At 37.0% G+C, this 22492-nt stretch overlaps 1 protein-coding gene across 1 annotated transcript; it reads right to left on the bottom strand.

Annotated features, from left to right (window-relative positions):
- Positions 1-983: 983 nt before the first annotated feature.
- Positions 984-9346, bottom strand: LOC111378959 (short-chain dehydrogenase cctT-like). The gene is made up of 3 exons (XM_023002262.1): positions 8841-9346; positions 7357-7516; positions 984-1604 (listed from the first exon to the last, which is right to left on the bottom strand). Exons 1-3 carry the CDS (start codon positions 9175-9177, stop codon positions 1268-1270), a joined length of 834 nt encoding a protein of 277 aa, XP_022858030.1. The 5' UTR covers positions 9178-9346; the 3' UTR covers positions 984-1267.
- Positions 9347-22492: the final 13146 nt, after the last annotated feature.

Consider the following 22492-nt stretch of genomic DNA (forward strand, 5'->3'; position numbering starts at 1 on the left):
TCAAAAAATAAAATAACTTAAGTCCCTATCGATGTAATTTCCGGGCATATTTTTCAATTAAATGTGAAAAACTGGATTTTATTATTATTATTATTATTATTATTATTATTATTATTATTATTATTATTATTATTATTATTATTATTGCGTGGCAATTGTGAGTTTATAATTTATTACATGGTAGTCGTTTATTAATGAAAATTAGAGATTTTGAAGTACTGCTGTATCTGATCTCGTTATTTATTTATTTATTTATTTCTTTTGAATCAATAAATTTTATTAAAACAAAATTAATCAATTCTCAACAATTTAAAGAATCATAGAATTTTAATCGTATTCTTCAATTTCTAATCTCTGTTAATTAATTTCACACGGCCATGGAATTGGCAAAAAATAGGTTTTAATATATTTATTATTGAGAGTCACTTCTGATTGATTTTTGCGTCTTCTTCTTTATTAACGTTGATTTCTTGAGTCTCATAATTAATAGATGTGAGTATTAAATGTCTCCTACAAGTGAACAAATCAACAAGTAAGTGATAAGCTCAATTAATAAACAAGAATCAATCAAAACAATCAAGAAAGTGAAGAAATAGATGCAAGAACAAAGAAGTAATAATTCCCCCTTTTCTTAGGCTCAGAAACTTCGATCCAACACCACAAAGGTAACACCAACAATAGATTTTTGGAGTCCAAGATATACACCAAGTATTAGGGCACACAAAGGCAAAGAAAAATAGCTTCAAGGCACAAAGCAAGAAGGTTTTCAAAGGCACAAAGCACAGGGACTATTTTCTAGGGTTGTTGGTGTGTTTACATAGGTTTAGAGGTCAATTATATGTAGGTCAAGAAGAAAAACGAATTTCCTAGATATTCCAATAACCACCTGAATACCTTCTCCTTCCTTGAGCACACCTTGCATTGGTCAGAAGAAGGATCTTTCGAATGCTAAACATGAAACTATACTCATCCAAACACCCAGATACATTGAAACAAAGAACCATTATAATTCAAGTAATCATGTACACTTAACCCACGAGTATTCTATCTTTTGAACATACGCACGAGCAAATTACACATATCTTAGTTTAGAAAATAACATTTTGTTTCTGCCTCATCTAATAAGCATTTTTGAATTACAATATAACTGTGTAACATAAGAACTTTTTGCCTTTTTTCAGGTGTGTCAACCTACTGGGGGCAAAAATAATAATAATATACAAATAAGATCCTTGGACCAATTATAAGAAAAAATGTAGAATGTACCTCAACAGTTAAATCTTTTCCTGAGAATAAAATCTCTAACCGTAAGTGGCAAGTGGTACATTATCGACATTGCAGTAGACAAATGGCCTGTAGAGAACCAAGCAGGTGGATTATCCTTCAGCACTACATTAACAGTCTTCTCTGCAAACTCTTCCGTAGGGGTAGATTTTAGGCTTTGTGACAAATTTGCTCTTGCTCGAATCGCTTCGTCAAACTGCTTGTATAATTTCCATTCCGGCATTTTGCTGTAACTGGCCGAAGCAGAATTCCCTATATTCGACTTGATAGCTCCCGGAACAATGTTAATCACATCAATTCCAAAGGGTCGAAGTTCCAATCTGTATATATCACCAAGTAAAATGATCTAAAAAACAGAATATGTTGACTACATCTCTTATAAGAAACTAATAATAAAGGTTTCTAAGATACAGAAAACATTCAACAATAGCTGCACATCCTACGTAAATAAATACAGAAAAATTAAACAAGCAAACAAAATAAGACAAATGTGCCAAAAAGAGATCATTCTTCACAGAATTTTTTAATGTGTGATTCAAATTGGCTCTTATTTCTATACTAAACACAAACATTATATTAGCAAGGACAACATGTACTAAAACGTAAGTGCATAAAAACATTACGTTTATAATTGTTAAAAGGGAAAGGAGATGTATAGTTCTAACAAAAACAATGTAATTCATATCTAAAGACAGCCAAAAGAAAGTTCTAGATCCAAACAAAAACATAGACTAGTTCAAATAATTTGGGGCCATTAATAAGAGTGTTTTACACACTTATTTATGCTTCTAAACTTGAATTGCGGCTAAATGAGTGGGTATCTACCTAATTTAGTCTAATTACGTTACTTGTAAGAAAAATCCAGACTTGGATGCAATTAGCCGAAGAAAGGCAATTTTGAGCTTAATTTGAGTTATTCGGAGTAATTGAAGGCTAACCAAATTACTAATGATTTATAAGACGTATGAAAAGAGAAAACAGAGAAGATTAACAAGCTTTGAGAGCTAAATTCAATACTCAGAAAGTTTGGGGACGAAAATACGAACTTTCGGAACTTGATAACGGATCATTTTGTGGAGGATGAAGATCAAATTATAAAGAATTGAAAGATAAAGGATCCATGACGTAAATAAGAATGGACACGAGCTGAACAAGAGAGGAGAGTCAAGGACCAACTTAAAGAGGAAGAGGAAGAAAAGTTATAGCTTTGCTATCTCAGGGCTTGGGGACTATAAGTACATTTAGTTATCTATCAATCAAATGCAAAATCTTTTAGATACAAAACATATTCCTTACAAAGAATTTCATACGGTTGCTTAGGTTTTGAAGAAGTAGATTCAAGAAGATGATTTAAAACGTTTTTAATAGATTCAAAATTTCAACATTATTTTCCGTCTTCTTTTTACACTTAAAAATCATGAGTGGTGTATTATTAATCAAATTCATGTTTTGTAATCACATGAAGCTCAACTAATTGTATAGACGCTAGGATGACGATGAACCCTATATTTTGATATTTAGCCCTTATTTGAGCCCCATTTTTTCAAGAATTCATTTTTTTCGAAATTTATTTTTAACCACACATTCTTCTATAAAATAATTATACACATATTTCAAAAAAATTCCTTACTTTTTAATTACACATTCTCCAAAAAATCACTATTCCATAATTCATTTTATCCCAAAATGAGAATCAAACATGTACTTAATGTTAATTTCCAGATTTTGACTTTAAATATTTGTTTAGTTTGAATGATTGTTAGGTTTTCAATGTTTTCCAATTACCTGATCAGTAATTAATTAGACTTATAATTTTTATTTTGTGTGAAATAAAGAATAGCAATTACAGCACGTAGTTACAATTATTGTAAATTCTGATAAGCGGCAAGAGGGATATTTAGATCAAAAGAAAACGCAGTCATCTCGAAGAGCTAGCACCACTTCCACCGTCTCTGATGGAAAGAGGAAGCTTTGTGCCTGAAATAAAATTTAATTGTCTCAATTCTTGATAGATCGCACCAAAAATTCGAGTTCCTTTTTTTATTTCTCTATGCTTTGCATGATCTTATTAAACCCTTGTTTCGTCCCATTAAAATTATAATTGTTTTTTCTCTCTCTTCATATTAACGACACATTTTTCAATAAAATAATATTACACGTAATCCCAAATCTTTTTCTTCTTTTTTAATCACATATTATTCGAAAAAACCAACCATTAAAATTTCAAATAACAGGGTCAAAGCAAGGACTAAATGCTCTTGTGATTTAATACATCTTAATATATTCGCAACATACATAGAGATATAGTAAAGTCATACGTGAGGATAGTTTTAACATTAGTCAAGAGAGATTTTTAAATAAAATTGGAACATTGGTCTTCAATTTAGATTGGTGTTGTCAACTTTTTGAATTAATATTAAAATGGAAGAATATAATGGAATTCGATGTCTTTATGCTTTTAATTAATTGAATATCACAAACGCTTCTTAATTAGATAAAAGCTTTATATTTAGTTAGTTACTTGATTAATTTACCATCATGAAATTCAATTAATTTTGTTATTCAGTTAAAGTTACTATTAATTAGAACTAAATTAAGTTTGCACTTCTCATAGGAACGATATTGACGAAGGATGCAACGAACAAGAAAAAGATTGAGAAAAGAAGGGAGAGAGAGGAGAAAGAGAAGAAGAGGAAGCGGGAGATAATAAAGAGAATTTAGGAGAGAATGTCAACTTTATTTATATTAAAGATGTCTCTATTATAATGTACAAGTCCCCTTTATATAGGGCTTCAAAATATGTATTCTAAGTAGGATAAATTTAATCAAAATTTGGATAATCTGGAAAATAAACATAATAAAATCTTAAGAAATTTAGACTTGTTCAATAGTGATTATGAGAATTGATTTTTCCACCGTTAGAGAGAAAAGTGGGTTCTATCTATGAGTGAAAAAGTAAAAAATAACATCTGCAATAATAAAATAACAGTTAAAAAATTGATTTTTAGGGGGAAAAATTGCTACCAAACATGCACCTAGTGAATAAACCCTAATAACTTTTTTCAAAATAAGAGAAAAGTAATCATATAAATCTAATATGATATCCATAAGATACTCTACTCATTCTTTGTTATTTGGTTTCTTCACTATCGTAGGAATATACACAACAAAGAAAGACAAAAGTAAGTCTTGTTTAGGATCCACCATAAGAAACTTTTTTACTCCAATCCATTAGGTTCATTACTAGATCTGGAAGATCCAAAAATACTAAATCTTTAGCAACAACAATAGGCTACATTAATTATATATACTCCTCTCTTTTAACTTTGCTCTATGACAACTACATGACTCTTATGGACGACAGACTCTTTAGGTCTCGTAAGACCATCTAAGTTGTATTTTCCCTAATTTATCATCAATATTTGCCACCTCAACTTTATGGCATGTATTATCATTTTGTATCTTATCTAATTTATTATGATCAAACATTTATCTTAGCATCTTCATTTCTTCTACGTTTATGTTATGGACATTTTGACCTTTAAAAGCCCAACACTTGGAACCACAGAACATAGCATGTCCAATATCTCGTACGGGTTGATCAAGTGTGATCCAGTTACGACATTAAAACATAACAAGCAGCTGTTTTTCAAGTAGAAAAATAAGGTATTTAAACTTTTTTTATATGGTTAAACATTCAAACATACTGAATTTTCCTTCTAAAGTTAGCAAAAACTCTATTGAACTGTTTTCCCTTAGTCTTGTCGGCAATTAGTCTATCCAAACTATCAAGTAAAAATTGAAGTGAACAAAATCTTGTTCTCATTGGATCAGATCTAGTAGGACTAGTTCTAATCTTGTCCTAATAGTAGAGTTTCAAAATAGAATCAATAGTCCCTGCAGTTTCAAAATGAAATCAGGTTTATCCGTAATTTCCAGCATAAACAAGTTAATCCGAAAGTTTCGATTTAATCACAAATGTCAATAAATATAAACTTAAAAATTTGTCTCACAGCATTTGCTTCTGTTTTAAAGTTATTTAAAGTAAGATTACCTATTAAATTTTTCAAAAAAAGAAAAAGAAAAGTGAACCACAAATACAAATTATCATCAGTTTGCACCTGAAAATAAATTTAAAAAAAAAGAACAGTAAGACTACAAAGCTACAAGCTCAACCAGAAGATTGATAAGGTCCAATTTCAATGTATAATAGTCAACGGCCGGAAACCCACATCTTTCCAATTTCCAACACCCAAAAGAAGCTATAATTTCACACAATATTAATGTACACCTAATCATATATCGTAATCTCTCTCTCTCCATTTGGAGCTTGGAAAATGGGCTCTTCGAATATAGTGTGCTCTGGTGACAAAGAATTATGAGAGTTGCACTATGATTCATTTTGTTATATTAGTGCAAGGATTAAGTTGTGAACCTCGAGAGGAATTGTCTTCTTTCATGTCTCGACGTTGAAGTAAGATCAATCTCATGAGCTTACTATCCTAGGTTGAAACAAGTTGATAGGATTCCCTTTTTTACGTCCCCATGCCCGATATTGCGATATAGGTCGAAAAAGGAAAGAGAGGTATGGGTTTCTCTTGCTTTTGGCATAGCAGCCCCTAGTGGGAGTTTGCATGACATGCTATTAGAGACCAATCAAACTACTCGTTTGAGCTAGTTTAGCTCTAATACTTTATTGAGACTTGGAGTTCTATTTTTAAAGGTTGCAAATCTCAATTCAAGACCTTTTTTTTCTATCTTTTTTTATTTTATTTTTGAACACTTGTGTCATTCTTGGACCTCTTCTAATTTTAGTTTTCATTTTAATCGGCCCAAATTTTTTTTTCCTAATGATACTTGCATCAGGCTTGGACCTCTTCCATTTCTAGTTTTACTTTTAACTGTTTTAAATTAGTATTCTTGCAGAATTTATAGTACACAGACGCAACCCAGATCCAAAATGAATAAATACGGTATTGTATTGAGAAGAGCTCATAAAACAAGTCCCACCCCTTAAATAAGGGTATTAAAATTCTTGATCTTATCTTCAAGTTGGGTGCTCAAATCTAAGAGTGTGTTTGAGCCACATTATTTTGGTAATAATGCATTCTTAAATAGTGTATTGATGGGAAATGTGTGGTTAAAAAATAAGGAAAGTTTTTTATCTGTGTGTAATATTATTTTATTGAAGAATGTGTGGTTGAAATGATGTCAAATCACTGTTTAAGAATGTATTTTTTTGGAATAATGTGGCTCAAGCACCCCCTAAAATAATAACTCATTTTCCCGGTCTTAAAATGCTTAAAGCTCCAAATCCACGATAATAGCATAGTCTTGAACTTTTTTCCAGCATTTATCTTCTTACCGTTAATTACATCACGTAAATCCTATGTCCCCTCAATGCATCTATGGGTAACTTCTTTCTTCTATATAATCAGCCACAATGATTAAACAGGAACCGTAAGGTGATGAAACATCCTCAGTCAAGACTAAACATGAACAATTTCTCCTCTCCTCACTATTCCATTGGTAGACAGCTTCCAGAGTTCAGCTCAAAAGCACACCATTCTCGTTACAAGTCATATTTGTTGCTTAGAATCTGATGTGTTAGACTTGATTATTGAATAAACTCATACTTCCCCTCCAATTTCTCTCTATTCTCTCCCCTTTCTTCTTCTTCTTTCCTTCTCCTACGATTCTCATTCTTGTTCATTGCGTCCTGTGTCAATTGCACTATTTTGTAATTGTTTTTTATGGATAATCAGTTATTTGCATCACATTTCGAGTTTCATCAATTACAACATATATCCATAATCACTTCTCCCAAATAATTATGTCTTTTTAATGATCCAACCAGGGAACAGGAGGGCCAAAATTAAAACCCCAAGTCCAAAGCTCAAATATTAATCAATGAAAGCAAACTGCAGCTTTGCAGCCAAAAAATGCTGAAAATAAATTAAGTTCCACCACCACAACTTCCTCTATGAACAAGAGGAAGATTTAGCTCATTTAAAATATTAACTTAACAGTGGATCAAAAATAAAATCGGGAATTTAAGACATTTGCAATAACCTCAAAGTATCAGTTAGTGCGTGTAGAGCAGCTTTTGATGCAGTGTAAGCACCTGCCCATGGTACAGGGGCCAAAACGGTGACACTTCCGATATTCACAACTTTGCCCTTCTTCCTAGATGCCATGTGAGGGACCACGGCTTGGATTAATCTCAATGCACCTATGTAGAAAAGCACAATAACGACCTTAGTAAAAAAATGCTTGGGATACGAAAGAAACTAACAGGTAGTTTAGCAATTAATCAAATACAATTCTTTATTACCCTAAAGCAGAACAAGGAAATTAACAAAATGTATTAATATTTTGTAATACGAGGAATACACAAAAACATGAAAAGTGATCTCATAATACTAATTTGGAAAAGAGTACTTAGGCGCATAAATTCTAAAATGTTAAAGGAAAAACAATATTCAATATCACTCAAATTTTAGGTGCCAAAGAGATAGGAGTTACGTATCAATCATGAACATGGCAAGAGACTTGAATATGAGGGCCTTCGTGATCCGAATTAATACTCCTATAACAAATTACTACCAAAAAATTGTAGCCCAAAAGTAATCACAATGACCTAACTCAGTATATTAAATTCTGTTCACATAAATTTCTGTTTAGAATAATGCTCTCTCTAACTTCACCCCATTAGGGGGTGGCTCCGCCACCTAAACCACCGGACCCTCCTAGGACTGATAGCAACCGGCCAGGCGACCACCAACTAACATGTCTACCAGAGATCCCCTTAATTTCGACCAAATTCTACTTGATTTATCGCATGTCTTGCCCACATTATTTTGGGACAAGATTTACTTGTTTTTATTATATCTTGCTAGATGAGAGGCCTAGGCCCTGAACTCTTTTTATATTTCTTTCATTAATAACATGACACTACTTGTAGCTTTGATTTTTTCAAAAAAATTTGTCATCGAACACTTCAGAAACTATATAATTGAAATACACAAACAATCTTATGACTGATAATAGCCAAAACAAACTGCTTTATCAACAACAATAGCCTATATTTTCTTCATGAAGGGGAAAACTCCATCTGCATTTAACCTCAAACAACAAATCGGACAAGAGATTAAATATGAACCATAATTTAAACTTTGAAAAATATAATCTTGAATCGGACCAGTCCAAGAAATACCTATATGATGCAATCATTTAATCATGAACTGCAAGTACAGCATCACAATAGCTACAAGACATATATATCCACTCCTTGAATACAATCCTATCTGTTTTTAACCTCAAGCAACAAAGTCAGACGACATAAATAAGAAACCCATTCAAACTACGAAAAATATCATCCTGATTCGGATCAATCCAAGAACTAACTAAACGATACACTCATTGAGGGATCTCAGCAAAGGGAACCGATGAGGCTAAAAACGAAGCCACTAAGAATTGACAACAGAAATTGCAATTCAAGTAATCTAAGTTAAAATACAGCCATGACACTAGAAAGAGCAAAAAGAGTCTATTACCATAAAGATTAGTATTAAAGGTTTGTTCAATTGCGGATAAAGGGACCTCAGCAAGAGGACCAACGCACTGTACTCCAGCATTATTGACTACAATATCTATGCGGCCGAGCTTCTCCAGAGTAGTCGACAGCGCGTGACGAACACTCTCTCCGGATGACACGTCCAGCTCTTGGAGGAAGAATCGTGGGTCATCTTGAAAATCAGACATCGACGCCAGTGACCGGGCGGTGGCCACCACTAGACAATTCTTGGCGGCGAATGCACGGGCCAGCGCGTGGCCTATTCCCCCACCTGAACATCCTGTTAGTAGGACTACCCGTTTCTCGTAAAGATCCATGAACAGAGTCACAAAGCAATGTTACGGAAATCAGCGAGTGAACTGTGAACGTGATTTCTGGAGTTTCATTTTTGGCTGTGGCAGGACCCAGAGATATTGAGGCGGTGATTGTCAACATAGTTGGTCACCATAGTTACGATGTTAGTTTCCGTTCGGTCACCAAATTTTTTTTGGTTCTAAGTTAGTCGCTCTACATTTATTTTTATTCCAATTTAGACATTTGTGTTGTAGCTAACTTCTAACATAAACGATGTTATGAAAATACATGCTGATGCTACCAAAAAATGTCACATGAAAGATCTCGAGTTTGATGGTCCAACTTCACTTTGATGAACACAACCGGTCTGTGATTACCTGCAATAAAGGCAATGAGGTGTGTGCTCGTCGCCCCTCCGATGTTTAAGTCAGATAGGGAATTTAGTTCGTGAAGTTATAAACTGAAGATAATGAAAAACGTACCTTAGTGTTGAGCTTTGGGCAAGTATTTATAGGTGTTGGTGGGGGAGTTGTAGAATGATTCTATTATTGAAAGAGTCATTTCCCCCTTAGGATTAGGTGTTGGAGTGTGATTAGAAGTATTGTATTTGAGTTCTAATCAGGGGAGGAGTGGACTTAGGTGGGATCTATTTTCTTTTGGAGATTAAGTCGGTGGGCAGGATTGGAAAAGATACCCCGACCTTGAGTAAACCCCGACCTCAAATCGGCACAACACACCAAGATCAACTCGGGGTATTAGTTCGAGGTCGAGCATGGCACACGAACTCAGGTATAGTTCGGGGTTACCAATCCGGAATCATCACATACTATTAGACAAATCGTGCTTTCTAAATGTAATTTTTATAAATGAACGATATTAAATCCCCCCCCCCCCCCAACAAAAAAAAAAAGCACGTCACACGACAAGATGTATTTTTGTCAACTTAAGCTTCCGTTTGGGTTCCATTATTTCTCATTACATTAAATTAAATTTCTCTCTCTTCTACTTTTAACCACACAATTTTCAATAAAATAATATTATAAGTAAATCAAAAACTTTTCAACCACTCATTTTTCTAAAAAATTATATTCATCGCATTATAATCTACAAATAATAGGGCTCAAATGGCCACTTAAATCATAAAATTCATTAACAAACAGATTTTTCAAGCTACATCATTGTTTTTAATAGAGGGACACAAGCTTTATGTTGAACCGGCAAAAATAAAAAATTGAACAATCACCGATAGATTTTAGGATCTTATCATTTCTAGAGAGGATCCTACTTCGCCATCTCCCACCAATGTGAAATTCTTGAGAGGTGTTTCATGGTTTAGTCAGTATTATTATAAGCCCGTTTTCAACTCCATTCTTTAAAAAATATATATATTCTTAAATAGTGTTTTGACATTATTTCAACAACATATTTTTTTATAAAATAATATTACATTTAAATTTAAAAAAATTTATTATTTTTTTAACCATACATTTTCTATCAATACACTCTTCAAAAATGCCTTCTCCCCACCTCCCAAACGGGGCTTAAACAAAAGCTTAATACACTTGTGAGAAACTTTTGAAAAAATTACTAAGTCGTTAGACTCGTTGAAGAAGGTACAATTCGAATAGAATGAAGCTATTAAAAAATTTTAAGATTGCCTTATTGTCAAATTATAGGTAAGGGTTTTTTGAGTGCTTAAATTTGAATAAAAATAAATATTTATATCCTAAACATGCTACTAAAACGAGATAAAAATAATAATAAAATTAAGTTTACAAACCCCCGCCGCCACCGTCGCCACACAACTAATTACCTCACTATTACATAAACAAAAAAGAAGAGGAAGGAAAAACCTTAAGCAACCACTATACGTACATCCTTGCTTTTTAGCAGAATTTAATTTACATTAACAAGCCTTTTGTTGACACATAAAAATTCAATCCAAATCGAACGGCCCAAGGAATGAAGCCCAATTGGAGGGTCCCCAAATCAGATAGCCCAAAGAACGAAATCCAATCAAATAAATCAAGATGAAGGCCCAAGAACACGGTAACGCCATCGCCCAAGTTTGCAAGTCGCCCAGAACTTGAGCGAATGGAGTGTCATGCAGTCGCCCAGAGCTGTTACTCTATTCTCGCCCAAACCTTCAAGTCGCCCAAGATCTTAGCAAACATAAAGTGTTGTGGTTATCAAAAAGTGCAGTTATCAAAGCATTATTAAAGCAGCCTTATCACGTTCCACGATTCAAGGAATTCAATCGAAAACGGTTGAACGATGAAGAGTAATGGCAACAATTAAAAAAGGCAATTTCATGACAAGATGGCCATTACGAGGAAAGTGGGCAGTTGTAGAACGATCAAGCAGTTTTTAGGCGGTTGAACACAAAGAGATCATCAATGGAGTATAAAAGGGAAAAAAGACATAGAGCAAAGGACCGAATCAAAAACTCTCGAACAGAGAACATGTAATTTTAATTTCCTTAGCTTAGACTTAAACACTTTTTTTCAGTAACTCGTGTGCTTGCGCCCCTTGGAGGCATTTTTTTTATTTCCAATTGTAAAGTCATCGCCAATAAAAGAACACCCCTTTTTGGGACTTTGTCTCAAGAGGTTTGTCCCTTATACAATCGTCTGATCCCTTTTAATTGTTAGCGACTAACCTGCGCGAAATAATTTGGCACGCCGAGTGGGACAGTGGTGTTTGGTGTTGAAAATACAAAAGGTGAAACACTATGCCTCAGAGATCCGATAAGGAAGCAGCAAGTCAGGGAGGAGTCCAGTCTGTGATCGAGTGATATGAGGAGTAGCATGCCTCTCCACGAGCAGATGGACAGAATCAGAGCAGTAACAGTCGTTACGAACCAATGACGGAGTTGAGTCCTCGAACCATGCGTGCATTACTTGGAGAACTCACACAAGACGTCGTTGAACAGGTAAATCTTCGAAATATTCATAATATGAAAAGATTTACTTAAAATGGGAATGCACATTATGACAACATAGCCAAATAACTAAACACTTTGAACGAAACAATGAATAAGTTAGTGGGCCAAATATGTCAACCAGTTATACCTCTTGCAAATCACTTTCAAACTAGGACAATTGTGGGACATAATCCCTCAGTTCTAAATCCGAATCAAGGGGTAGAACCACTTTCTAGCCCCTCTACTTCAAACCAAGGTGGTACTGCAGTGCCAAATCAGAACAATGGTAGTGGTACGCCTAACTTGGGAGGTAATCCAAATATAAGAGATAATCCAAACATAACAGACAATGTCCTAAACAATGGACAGAATACCCCACGTGTTAATGAGGAAATAGATGTTCAAGCTAATGGTAATGGCCCTAATTATGGTAATTTTGTTGCCAATCAAGGACCAAACATCAGGCCTCATGCAAATCAACCGGTTAACTAGCCTGTAGGAATTTCATATGACCCTAACGTCATGTTGAGGAATCAGATTATGAAAATTGTACAGGATCAGATGGCTTTTGGAGTGCGTCTCATCGTTAGGCCGACTTACACAAAGCCATATCCTGATTGGGTAGACCAAGCATATCCATGGCCTAGAGGGTACAAAGTGCCAGAATTCTCACTGTTTACCGGTTTAGGAGAGGTGTCTACTCTAGAACACATAGGGCGATTCACATTACAAAGTGGCGATGTAACCGATTATTATAAAATGAGGCTTTTTCCTAGTTCATTAACAGGAGTAGCTTTCTCCTGATTCATCAACTTGCCAGCGAACTCTGTTCAAACATGGCAACAATTGGAACAGCAATTTCACGCTTAGTTTTATAAAACTGAGTCTGAAATTACTTTGGCTGATTTGGCGAATCTACGTCAAATGCCAAACGAATGGGCAGAAAGTTTCTCCAAAGGTTCAAGACAGCAAGAAGCAAGTGTTTTGTACCTCTGCCTGAAAAAGAATTTGTCAAAATCGCTCAGGGCTGCTTGAGCTTTGATTTAAAAAAGAAATTCCAAGACAAGGAATTTCCTAACCTTTTCCAGTTGAGTGCGAATGTGATTAGGTATGAACGAGTGATAAGAGAGGAAGAACAGATGAAAAATTCTAGTAAAGGGACTTATTACAAAGACCCAAATTTTGACGTTCATACCATCAGCGATGAGTCATACGATCAGGCCGAAATGTGTTTGGCCGAATTGGTCAAGGAAGATACGTATACTTGTCCCATAATGGCCAAGCCTAGACCATCGGGCAAAGATGAGCCCATAAAAAATGGAAACATAAAGGCTAGAACGTTCTCGTTCGATGTAACCAAAGCTGACCTTATATTTGATAAATTATATAGGGATAAGCAGATAAAGTTGAGCGATAAGCATAAATTGCCAAACCCTGAACAAATTAAGGGTAAAAAATATTGTAAGTGGCATAATGCATGGTCACATTTGACTAACAATTGCTTGGTTTTTCGCCATGTATTGCAGGATGCCATTGAATCAGGACGAATTACGTTCGACGATAAGAAGAAGATGGAAGTGGATGAAAATCCTTTTCCACAGCCACTTGGAGTGAACATGGTGACGTCTGGTTTCAAAAACAAGTTGCCAAAATTCAAGTTGGTTATAGATGATGGAGAAGAAGATCCTAGACCACTTCCCAATGTCTTTGAACGAATCAAGGGGAAAGAACCAAAAAAAGGACAAAGACGTCCTGTGTGCAAGATGTAAAAGAGAAGTGAATAGAAATACGGAGAAACCAGGGATATGGCAGCATCCCCATCGCACTGCTTTCTTCCCAAACACCCAGGTAGAGGGCGAGGTACATCATTCTATAGAGGACCGCCTTTTGAGAGGCAGTACAAGTCAGCAGATAATGGAAGAACAATCAGGCCGCAACCTCGTCGGCCAAATGTATGGCATTCATTCCAGTATAATGCAGGAAGGGCAATACCCTTTGATGAGATGACTAGAACCTAACAAAGGCGTTTCCAACGAAACTATGGACGAATGATAAGGCAGCAACAGGGAGTGCCACATCCTAAAGCGCCTAAACTTCTCAAGGTAGCCAATCAAAATGTCCTCAAAGATAGTGAAGAGACCGGTACAGATGAATCAATGAAAGAACTGCCAGAAACTTCTTCTGGGAGATCAAAGTTTGAGCGGGGCAGAAGGGATGGAGAAGATCCAGATCAAACCCTTACTATCCAGTTCGGTACGTTACCTCCTGTCGTCGCCAATAATTACTTACTGGCCAATGAATTCAAGAATAAAGAAAAAGAAGAAGAAGAAAGGGAGGATAACGAAGGAGATGCTTGCGTGCTGGAATGTGAAGAAGGCTAGACTTCTAGAGAGGCCTACAACGATGAAGAAGACGACGGGATGACAGACATTGAAGAAAATCGACCTAGAAGCAGAAGGAAGAAAGAGAGGAGTATCGCGCAATACTCTATTGAAACAACTACATCGAGAGGGAGTTCGCGAAGTAGATTGTTGGGAGAGCCATCTGGGCATCCTTTCGATTTTTACGTACTGTACGGGACACCCAAAAGGAAGAGGAGAGTGCCTCACTCTGAAAAGTATGGATCACCTCCAAGAATAATGCTCCCTCCCACAGGTTGGTAACTGATGAGGAAGCATTAGAAAACAGTAAGAAGGAAATTCAGGAGACAGAGGCTTAGCACGATATGCTACACGTCGACTTATCACAGGGGGATAATTCGACAGAAAACAAGCAGGAAGTAGAAATAGAGGCTGCCGAAAAGGTTATTTTTAAACGGCCAGCCATGAAATTGACTAAACACTTGAGGCCATTGTAAGTTAAAGCTCTAGTTAACGGCATCCCAGTGGCAAAAGTGCTTGTCGACAATGGATCAGCTATAAACACCATTCCATCTAGGATGATGAGGAAGTTCGCAAAGACAGAGGGTGACATGATTCCTACAGAAGTCATCCTTACGAGCTTCAATGGAGGAGCAACTTCAGCTAAGGGAGTTATGCCATTGGACATAACTATAGGAACGACTATTAGGACTACTGTCTTCTTTGTAATAGATGGTCCTACTAGTTACAATGTGCTACTAGGAAGAGATTGGATACACGAAAGTCGCTGTATACCCTCATCGCTCCATCAATGCCTGATCTTTTGGAATAACAAAGGTGAAGCAGAGGTGGTACAGGCCGATCATAGGCCTTTTGTTGCAGAAGCAAACTCGGTGGAAAAGTTCATGTACGAAGGAAACTATGGACCTGTCAGGGTAGTACAAGATGAGAAAGAAACTCAAGTTATCGCGCAAAGCGAAGAGCCATTTTCAGTGGACGCACTCACTGAAATGTTCAGACAGATGAGGTTAAATATAGTGGCCCTAGAAGAGCCAGTAATTGACAAAAGAATAATCAAGGAGTCTTGAATGGATTCTAAGTTACAAAAGCAAATGACCGACATTCAGGCCTTCAAAGCCAGACTAATGGTTTTCAATAAGGAATGCAATGATAAGGCGAAAGAAAAGACAGTCCTAAAAGCGCTGAAGGACAAATTGGCAGTATTCGAGTTAGAACAAAGCATTGACCGAGAAGTCAACAAGATGGATTGTTTAGAAGAGGAAGTACTTACAGGGGAACTGGACGACAAAGTGATGCGGATCGTCAAACTTGGATACGCTCAAGCACAAGACCCTCTGATCAAAGTAAATATTGACAATGAAGGAGAAGATTGTCCAACATTCATCAGCCAGATACTCGATCAAGAGGTTAGTAATAAATTAATCGCTTTGCTAAAGGAGTATAAAGATTCTTTTGCTTGGGAATATGAACAAATGCCTGGTTTAGATAGAGACTTGGTAGAACATAGGTTACCAACTAAACCTAATTTTAAACCTCATAGGCAGCCTCCTAGACGTTTTGCTCCCAATGTACTCCCTGAAATCAAGAAAGAGATAGAGCGATTATTGAAAGCAGGTTTTATTAGAACAACCAGATATGTCGAATGGTTGTCCAATATCGTGCCAGTACTAAAAAAGAATGGTAAACTAAGGGTGTGTATAGACTTTAGGAATTTAAACATAGCTACACCCAAAGATGAGTATCCAATGCCCATGGTGGATTCTTTAGTAGACTCGACTGCCGGACATGTCATATATTCTTTCATGGATGGGTATTCAGGATACAATCAAATTTATATAGTTGAAGAAGACATACACAAAACTGTCTTTAGATGCCCTGGGTCTCTAGGATATTTTGAATGAGTGGTTATGCCTTTCGGCCTAAAAAATGCAGGGGCAACTTATCAAAGGGTAATGAATTAAATCTTTCATGATATGATAGGCAAATTTGTTAAAGTGTATGTAGATGACATAGTAGTCAAGTCCATTAAAGAAGAGGACCATTTCGAGCAGTTGAAATGTTCGTTTGAGCGAATGAAGCAATATAAGCTAAAGTTAAATCCCTTGAAGTGTGCATTTAGTGTTAATGCAGGGAATTTTCTTGGTTTTTTAGTACACAAGAGAGGGATTGAACTTGATAAAAATAAAGCGAAGGCCATTTTAGAAGTCAAACCACCTAACAACAAAAAAGAATTGCAAAGGTTTCTAGGCCAAGTAAACTTTTTAAGACGCTTTATTTCTAACTGTGCAGGGTGAACTAAAGTCTTTTCGCCGCTTTTAAAGCTGAAAAATCAGGACGAATTGAAAAGAAGAACATCAAAAGGCTTTTGAAAGCCTGAAGACATATCTATCAAGTCCACCAGTGTTGGTGTCACCAATCCAATGACGGCCAATGAAAGTGTGTATCGGCTGAAAAAGAATCAATAGCTGGAATGGTCGCACAGGAAGACCAATTTGGTGAAGAAAGGGCAATTTACTACTTAAGTAGACGGTTAACGAAATGTGAATGTAATTACTCTACTATCGAAAAATTATGTCTTGCATTGTATTTCACATGTACAAAATTAAGGGCTTATTTGCGGCCCGTAACCGTTTATTTAATTTCTAAAGTAAATTTAGTTAAGTACATGTTCTCGCGCCCTATTTTACGCCAAAGGGTAGGCCTTTGGACACTAGCTCTATCAGAATTCGAGATACAATATATACCTCAAAAGGCAGTCAAAAATCAGGCTTTGGCTAACTTTCTAGCCGATCATCCATGCCTTGACATGCCTGAAGAAATTGAACTAGAAATCAATTCGTTCGAGCTAAAACCTTGGGTGTTGTATTTCGATGGATCAAAAACCTCTAAAGGTGCAGGAGTAGGAGTAGCATTAATTAATCCTTTAGGGATTTGCTATAAGTTCGCATTCACTTTAAACAGAATGTGCACCAACAGTCAGGCCGAATATGAAGCCTTAATTGTAGGCCTAGAACTAATGATAGATATGGGAATAAGAAATGTGATTGTTAGGGGCGATTCTCAATTGGTAGATAGATATGGGAATAAGAAATGTGATTGTTAAGGGCGATTCTCAATTGGTAATCCACCAATAGATTGGTGATTTTAAATGCCAAAGTGATTCCATTATAAGTCAACATGAGATCACCCAAGAATTGTTAGAAGAATTCGACCAAGTAGAACTTCAATGCGTTAATAGGATGTATAATGACGTGACAAATGAGTTAGCCCAAATGGCCTCAGGGTACTCAAAGGTTTTGAATTGGAAGTTTACTTGTGAGTATGGAATCATATTGCCCGTGACTCAAAAAAGGGCGAGAAAGATTGAACTTCACTGCATACAAGATGGAGATACAATGGATTGGAGAACAGAGATTAAAAGGTTCCTTAAAGAACCTAATGGAGGGATTAGTAGGAAAATGAAGCTATGTTTGCTGAATTATACACTAATAGATGAAGAGTTGTTTAAGAAATGCTCTGATGGTGTATTACTAAAGTGTGTAAGTTTGCAAGAAGCCAAGACGATCATGGCTGAGGTGCACGAAGGGATATGTGGAGCTCATCAAGCTGGCCAAAGGATGAGATGGTTAATTATTAGGAGTGGATATTTTTGGCCAAAGATGGGAGAATTATGTGTTTAGTATGCAAAGAGTTGTTTAGCATGCCAAAAGTATGGTCCAATACAAAGGGCGCCAGCATAAGAGATGGCACCTATTATTAAACCTTGGTCGTTCAAGGGTTGTGCGATAGACTTGATAGGGAAAATTTATCCCCCATCGTCCAAACAACATACTTTTGTTATAGTTGCAACCGACTACTTCACCAAGTGGGTAGAGGCGGCACCTTTGAAAGAGATCACCCAAAAGAATATTATAGAGTTTATCCGTGATCACATCATTTATAGGTTTGGAATTCCACAAACGTTAATGGTAGATCACGGAACATCTTTGAATGGGGATCAAGTGAACAAATTTTTGAGCGAGTTTGGGGTTAAATTAGTAAACTCCACACCATACTACGCTCAATCCAACGGACAAGCAGAATCTTCTAATAAGGTTCTAAAAAATATCATTAGAAAGATGATAGACGAAAATGCCAGAAATTGGCACGAATGTCTGAACAAGGCCTTATGGGCTTATAGGACATCACCTCGGTCAAGTACCAAAGTTACTCCTTTCCAACTTGTTTATGGACAGGAGGCCGTTTTGCCTATGAAAATCAACGTGCAATCGATTAGAGTGTGCTTGCAACATAAGTTGAATGATGATGAGTATGCCGAATCACTAGTTCAAAATTTATTGGGGTTAGACGAATTAAAGTTGGACGTCTTAGATAGATTGCAAGTTCAAAAACAAAGAATGACTAAGTTTTATAATAAAAAAGTCATAACCAAGTCGTTCAGCCTGGGTGAACTAGTTTGGAAGACGATATTCCCTTTGGATAGCAAGGATCCAAAGTACGAGAAGTGGTCGCCCAATTGGGAAGGACCATACAAAATAAACAGTGTGTTGCCCAATGGAGCGTATCACTTGGAAGATTTAGATGGCACCAAGCACGTGAGATTCATTAACGGCAAATATTTCAAAAAAAATATGTTCCTTCTTTATGGGAATGTGAACAGATAAAAGCATAATCAAAATATGTTGAACGATTAAGGATAACAAGGTCAGAGAGAAATACGTTCAAATAAAGTCCTTTATTATCAAACGTTCATTACAAAGATGCAAAAATACAAATAATGGATGCTCTACAAACTACAATCAAAAGTAAGCTAATCTCTCGGTTGATCGCTGAGTAAGAGGGTGGACTAGCCTCGCACCGCCTTCCTAAATGCATCACTGCAATGGTGGGATCGCCGAATAAGAGGGTGGACTGGCCTCACCACCTTCCTAAATGTATCGCTGCAATGGCGGGCAAAGAGGCTGAGAAGCACTCTCAGCAAGCAAGGTAGCCCGTAAGCATCCCAAAAATTGCCTTCTATCATCGACTTCTTGTAAAGGACAAAGAGATGATGGGAAGAATTTCGATGGTAAAAACTTTGCTGCGAGCCAAAAAATATTTCCTATACCTCCCACACCAAAGGCGACATCAAGGCAAATAGCAAAATGGGCGGACTAAACAATCCATTTTTATAGAAAGACGAAGGTTTCGAATCGGATTGATTGTCAGAGTGCCGAACGATGGCAGCAAATTGGTTTCGAAGAAGAAAATGAAGATGAAGATGGAAGATAGAAAGTGCGAAACATACGTACATTTATAGGGGGTGGAGATGAAGAGACAGAATATGAGCAGTCACATTCTGCCTAATAAATAGAATTAAATAGCCCAAAGTCTTGGGAAAAGCGGTGGAAATATCAAAAGAAAATGGGCAAGATTTTTAGCACAAAGCAGTTAAATGCTTGAAGAATTGATGATTAAAAAACAAACGTCAAATAAATGCATAAGAAGTTAACATATATGTTCATTAATGATGAACAAAGTTACAAAGGGAAAATCAAATTACAAAAAAAAATGCATCATATGTCTTAAGTACAGTCCTCCCCACACTGAACGAATTCGTTCCCTAAGTTTTTCCCAATCCTCGTTCTGTCGAGAGGAAGTTTTGTTCAATTCGGCCACAACATCATCATCAACTTCCAACTTCTTGTACTGCTCAACCAAGGACTTAGTTCGCTCAATTCCCTGGGAGACGTTGCGCTTTTTAGCAGCCATTCTCACCTTGCAGTCGTCCATTTTGGCTTGAAGTTCCTTCATCTGAGTAGCCAAACTAACCATCGAAGAGTCTTCAATCATGACTTCGGAAGAGATCTTTTTCAACTCATCCTCAGCCTTGTTGATCTCTAGGCGCAGAGACTCTTTTTCAGATACGGCGCGAAGATATTGAGTACTTTTGGCCTTTAGTTCAGCATTCTTGGCCAGCAAAGAAAGGACCTCGAAGTGGATAACTTTCAACGTCGCTTTAAAATCGGCAGAAAGATTGAGCGACGGAAGTGTCAGTGCTTGCTCCAACTTCGCATTCAAATGCTCAAACTTATCCTTGTGTCTGGCAGCACTAGCCCTACCAATATCCATATCCATGAAGGACACGTACTCAAATATCGACTGCTTGAGGAACTTCAAATCTTCCTCTGAAGAAGCAGCAGGACGATCAGATGGAGCAGGGCGAGATGTCTTGACTTGCCCCTAGGAAGCAAACAAGTTTTGGATAGAACGCACAATCTTGTCAGCATCCTGCAAAGAAAATTGTCAATATTGAAGATTCTCACTACAACGAACAAGGTGGAAATAAAAGTGAAGCAAAGATTACCTTATCAACAATCGTGGAAGATAGCATATCTTCAGCCAAGTCTGCCACCAATGACTCCTCCATTTGTGAGGACTTCCCCTTGTCTGAGCGAGAAGATGTTGCCACAACAGGCAGACTCATAGGAGTATCTGCAGAACTCAAGAGCAACAAATCAGAAACCAATAGCACAAGCAAAGGTAAGGCATCAAAAAATTGAATTACCTTCTGCTTCGATGTTTGGGGGGTTGACACCCTGGGAAGAAGGTGGCTCATCCATGGGTTGTGATGAGGATTCTGGGACTGAAGATGTCTCTTTAAGCGTAGTCCCCTCATCAACCGGTTTGGATGAAGCAGCCTCAGCAGAGGATGATGGAGCAGGAGCTGCCGATGCCAAAGCCTTTAAAGGAGAGGCTGAACTTTTTTGAGGAATCCAAATAAATCGTCAACACACAGAAAAGTTTCAAGTATGGAAAAGTATGCTTGTGGGTAAACCAATTTAATTACCTTCCTCCTGACGATAAGAGGAGTATCATCATCATCATCAACATCATCCTCCAGAATGGGAGATGCTGAGGCTGGCCGTTTGCGGTTTGGGTCACTCTTAGCTGTAGTAGGCTTAGCAGGGAGAGAAGAAGATGGACGAGCAGACTGTTTAGTGCGACGAGGAGGAGAAGGACTCCAGATGGACAAAGGAGTGACTAAAACAGGAGGAGGAAAAGAAATGCTCGACTGGTCTAGTGAATGAAAGGCACAATTGGCATCAGTCGCAAACAATCTGCGCTTCACTAACGGCCAGAGCTGTTCAAAAAGAGGATGGATAGCGTGGCTAGAATTAAAGGGGGCTAATGAAAAATAGCTTGTTAAAAGAAGATTGCGAGCATTTATAGCCTCTGCCTCCGCCTTATTAATAATATGAAAGCGATCGATGAAATTTCTTGAATAGCAAGGAGAAACAGGCCAAGTTTGGCCGAAACCAAGTTGGCGAGCAAAAAATTGGGGAGCATAAATTTCTACCCCTGCCTTGGCATTGGTCCCAGTTAAAATATCATGAAATAGCTCCCTCCCGGTTAGAAACTGGATCCAAATGAGCAGGGAGGTACTCGCGCTGTCTATAGTGGAAGGGGGATGCACATAGTTTGGAGTCAAAAAAGGAGGAAAAGGAAAAAAGGAAGAGATTGAATCCAAAGAATAAAAGAATGAAAAAATGTCCCTTCTAGACATATTTACAGGAGCCAAGGGCTCAATGGCTAGCCCATAGCAGCTAGCAGAGGAGCGAGAAATTGATGGAGCACCAAGCAATGGAAAATAGGATCTCAACCACAGTTGAGTGAACCAAAGAGGTCCACTTCCAGTGGGAGATGCACCATTCTTCAATTGGATTTTGAGAAAAGCCATACCTCTATAAAGGGCAGCCAAAAAGAAAGAACATAAATTCAAAGGTCTGCCACGCGCTAATTCGTGCGCTATGGGTAAATAACTCAGGGAGGGCTTTATGCTTGGCACACACAAAACATATTTACAAAGCCAAACTAGAAGAAAAGCCACTCGCTTAGTATGGGAATGCTCAACGCTCGAATGATTGTGAAGGATTTGCAGGCTTGAATAAGACTCGGTGTAGTTTTTACCAAACTTTGGGGCGCCACCAGAAATCAAGATACCGGGAAAAATGGTATCGCCCAAAGGTAGTAGATTCACTAGGGCCCCAACAT

The sequence above is a fragment of the Olea europaea genome, unplaced genomic scaffold (assembly GCF_002742605.1).
Source record: "Olea europaea var. sylvestris unplaced genomic scaffold, O_europaea_v1 scaffold1907, whole genome shotgun sequence".
Classification (NCBI taxonomy): domain Eukaryota; kingdom Viridiplantae; phylum Streptophyta; class Magnoliopsida; order Lamiales; family Oleaceae; genus Olea; species Olea europaea.

Excerpts from the sequence above, each read along its gene's own strand:
- LOC111378959 (XM_023002262.1), bottom strand. The coding sequence starts at position 9,177 with ATGGATCTTTACGAGAAACGGGTAGTCCTACTAACAGGATGTTCAGGT. Across the intron at positions 7,517-8,840 it reads CTTTAATACTAATCTTTATG|GTGCATTGAGATTAATCCAA; the intron begins GTAATAGACTCT and ends TTTTCTACATAG. Across the intron at positions 1,605-7,356 it reads GCACTAACTGATACTTTGAG|ATTGGAACTTCGACCCTTTG; the intron begins GTTATTGCAAAT and ends TGATATATACAG.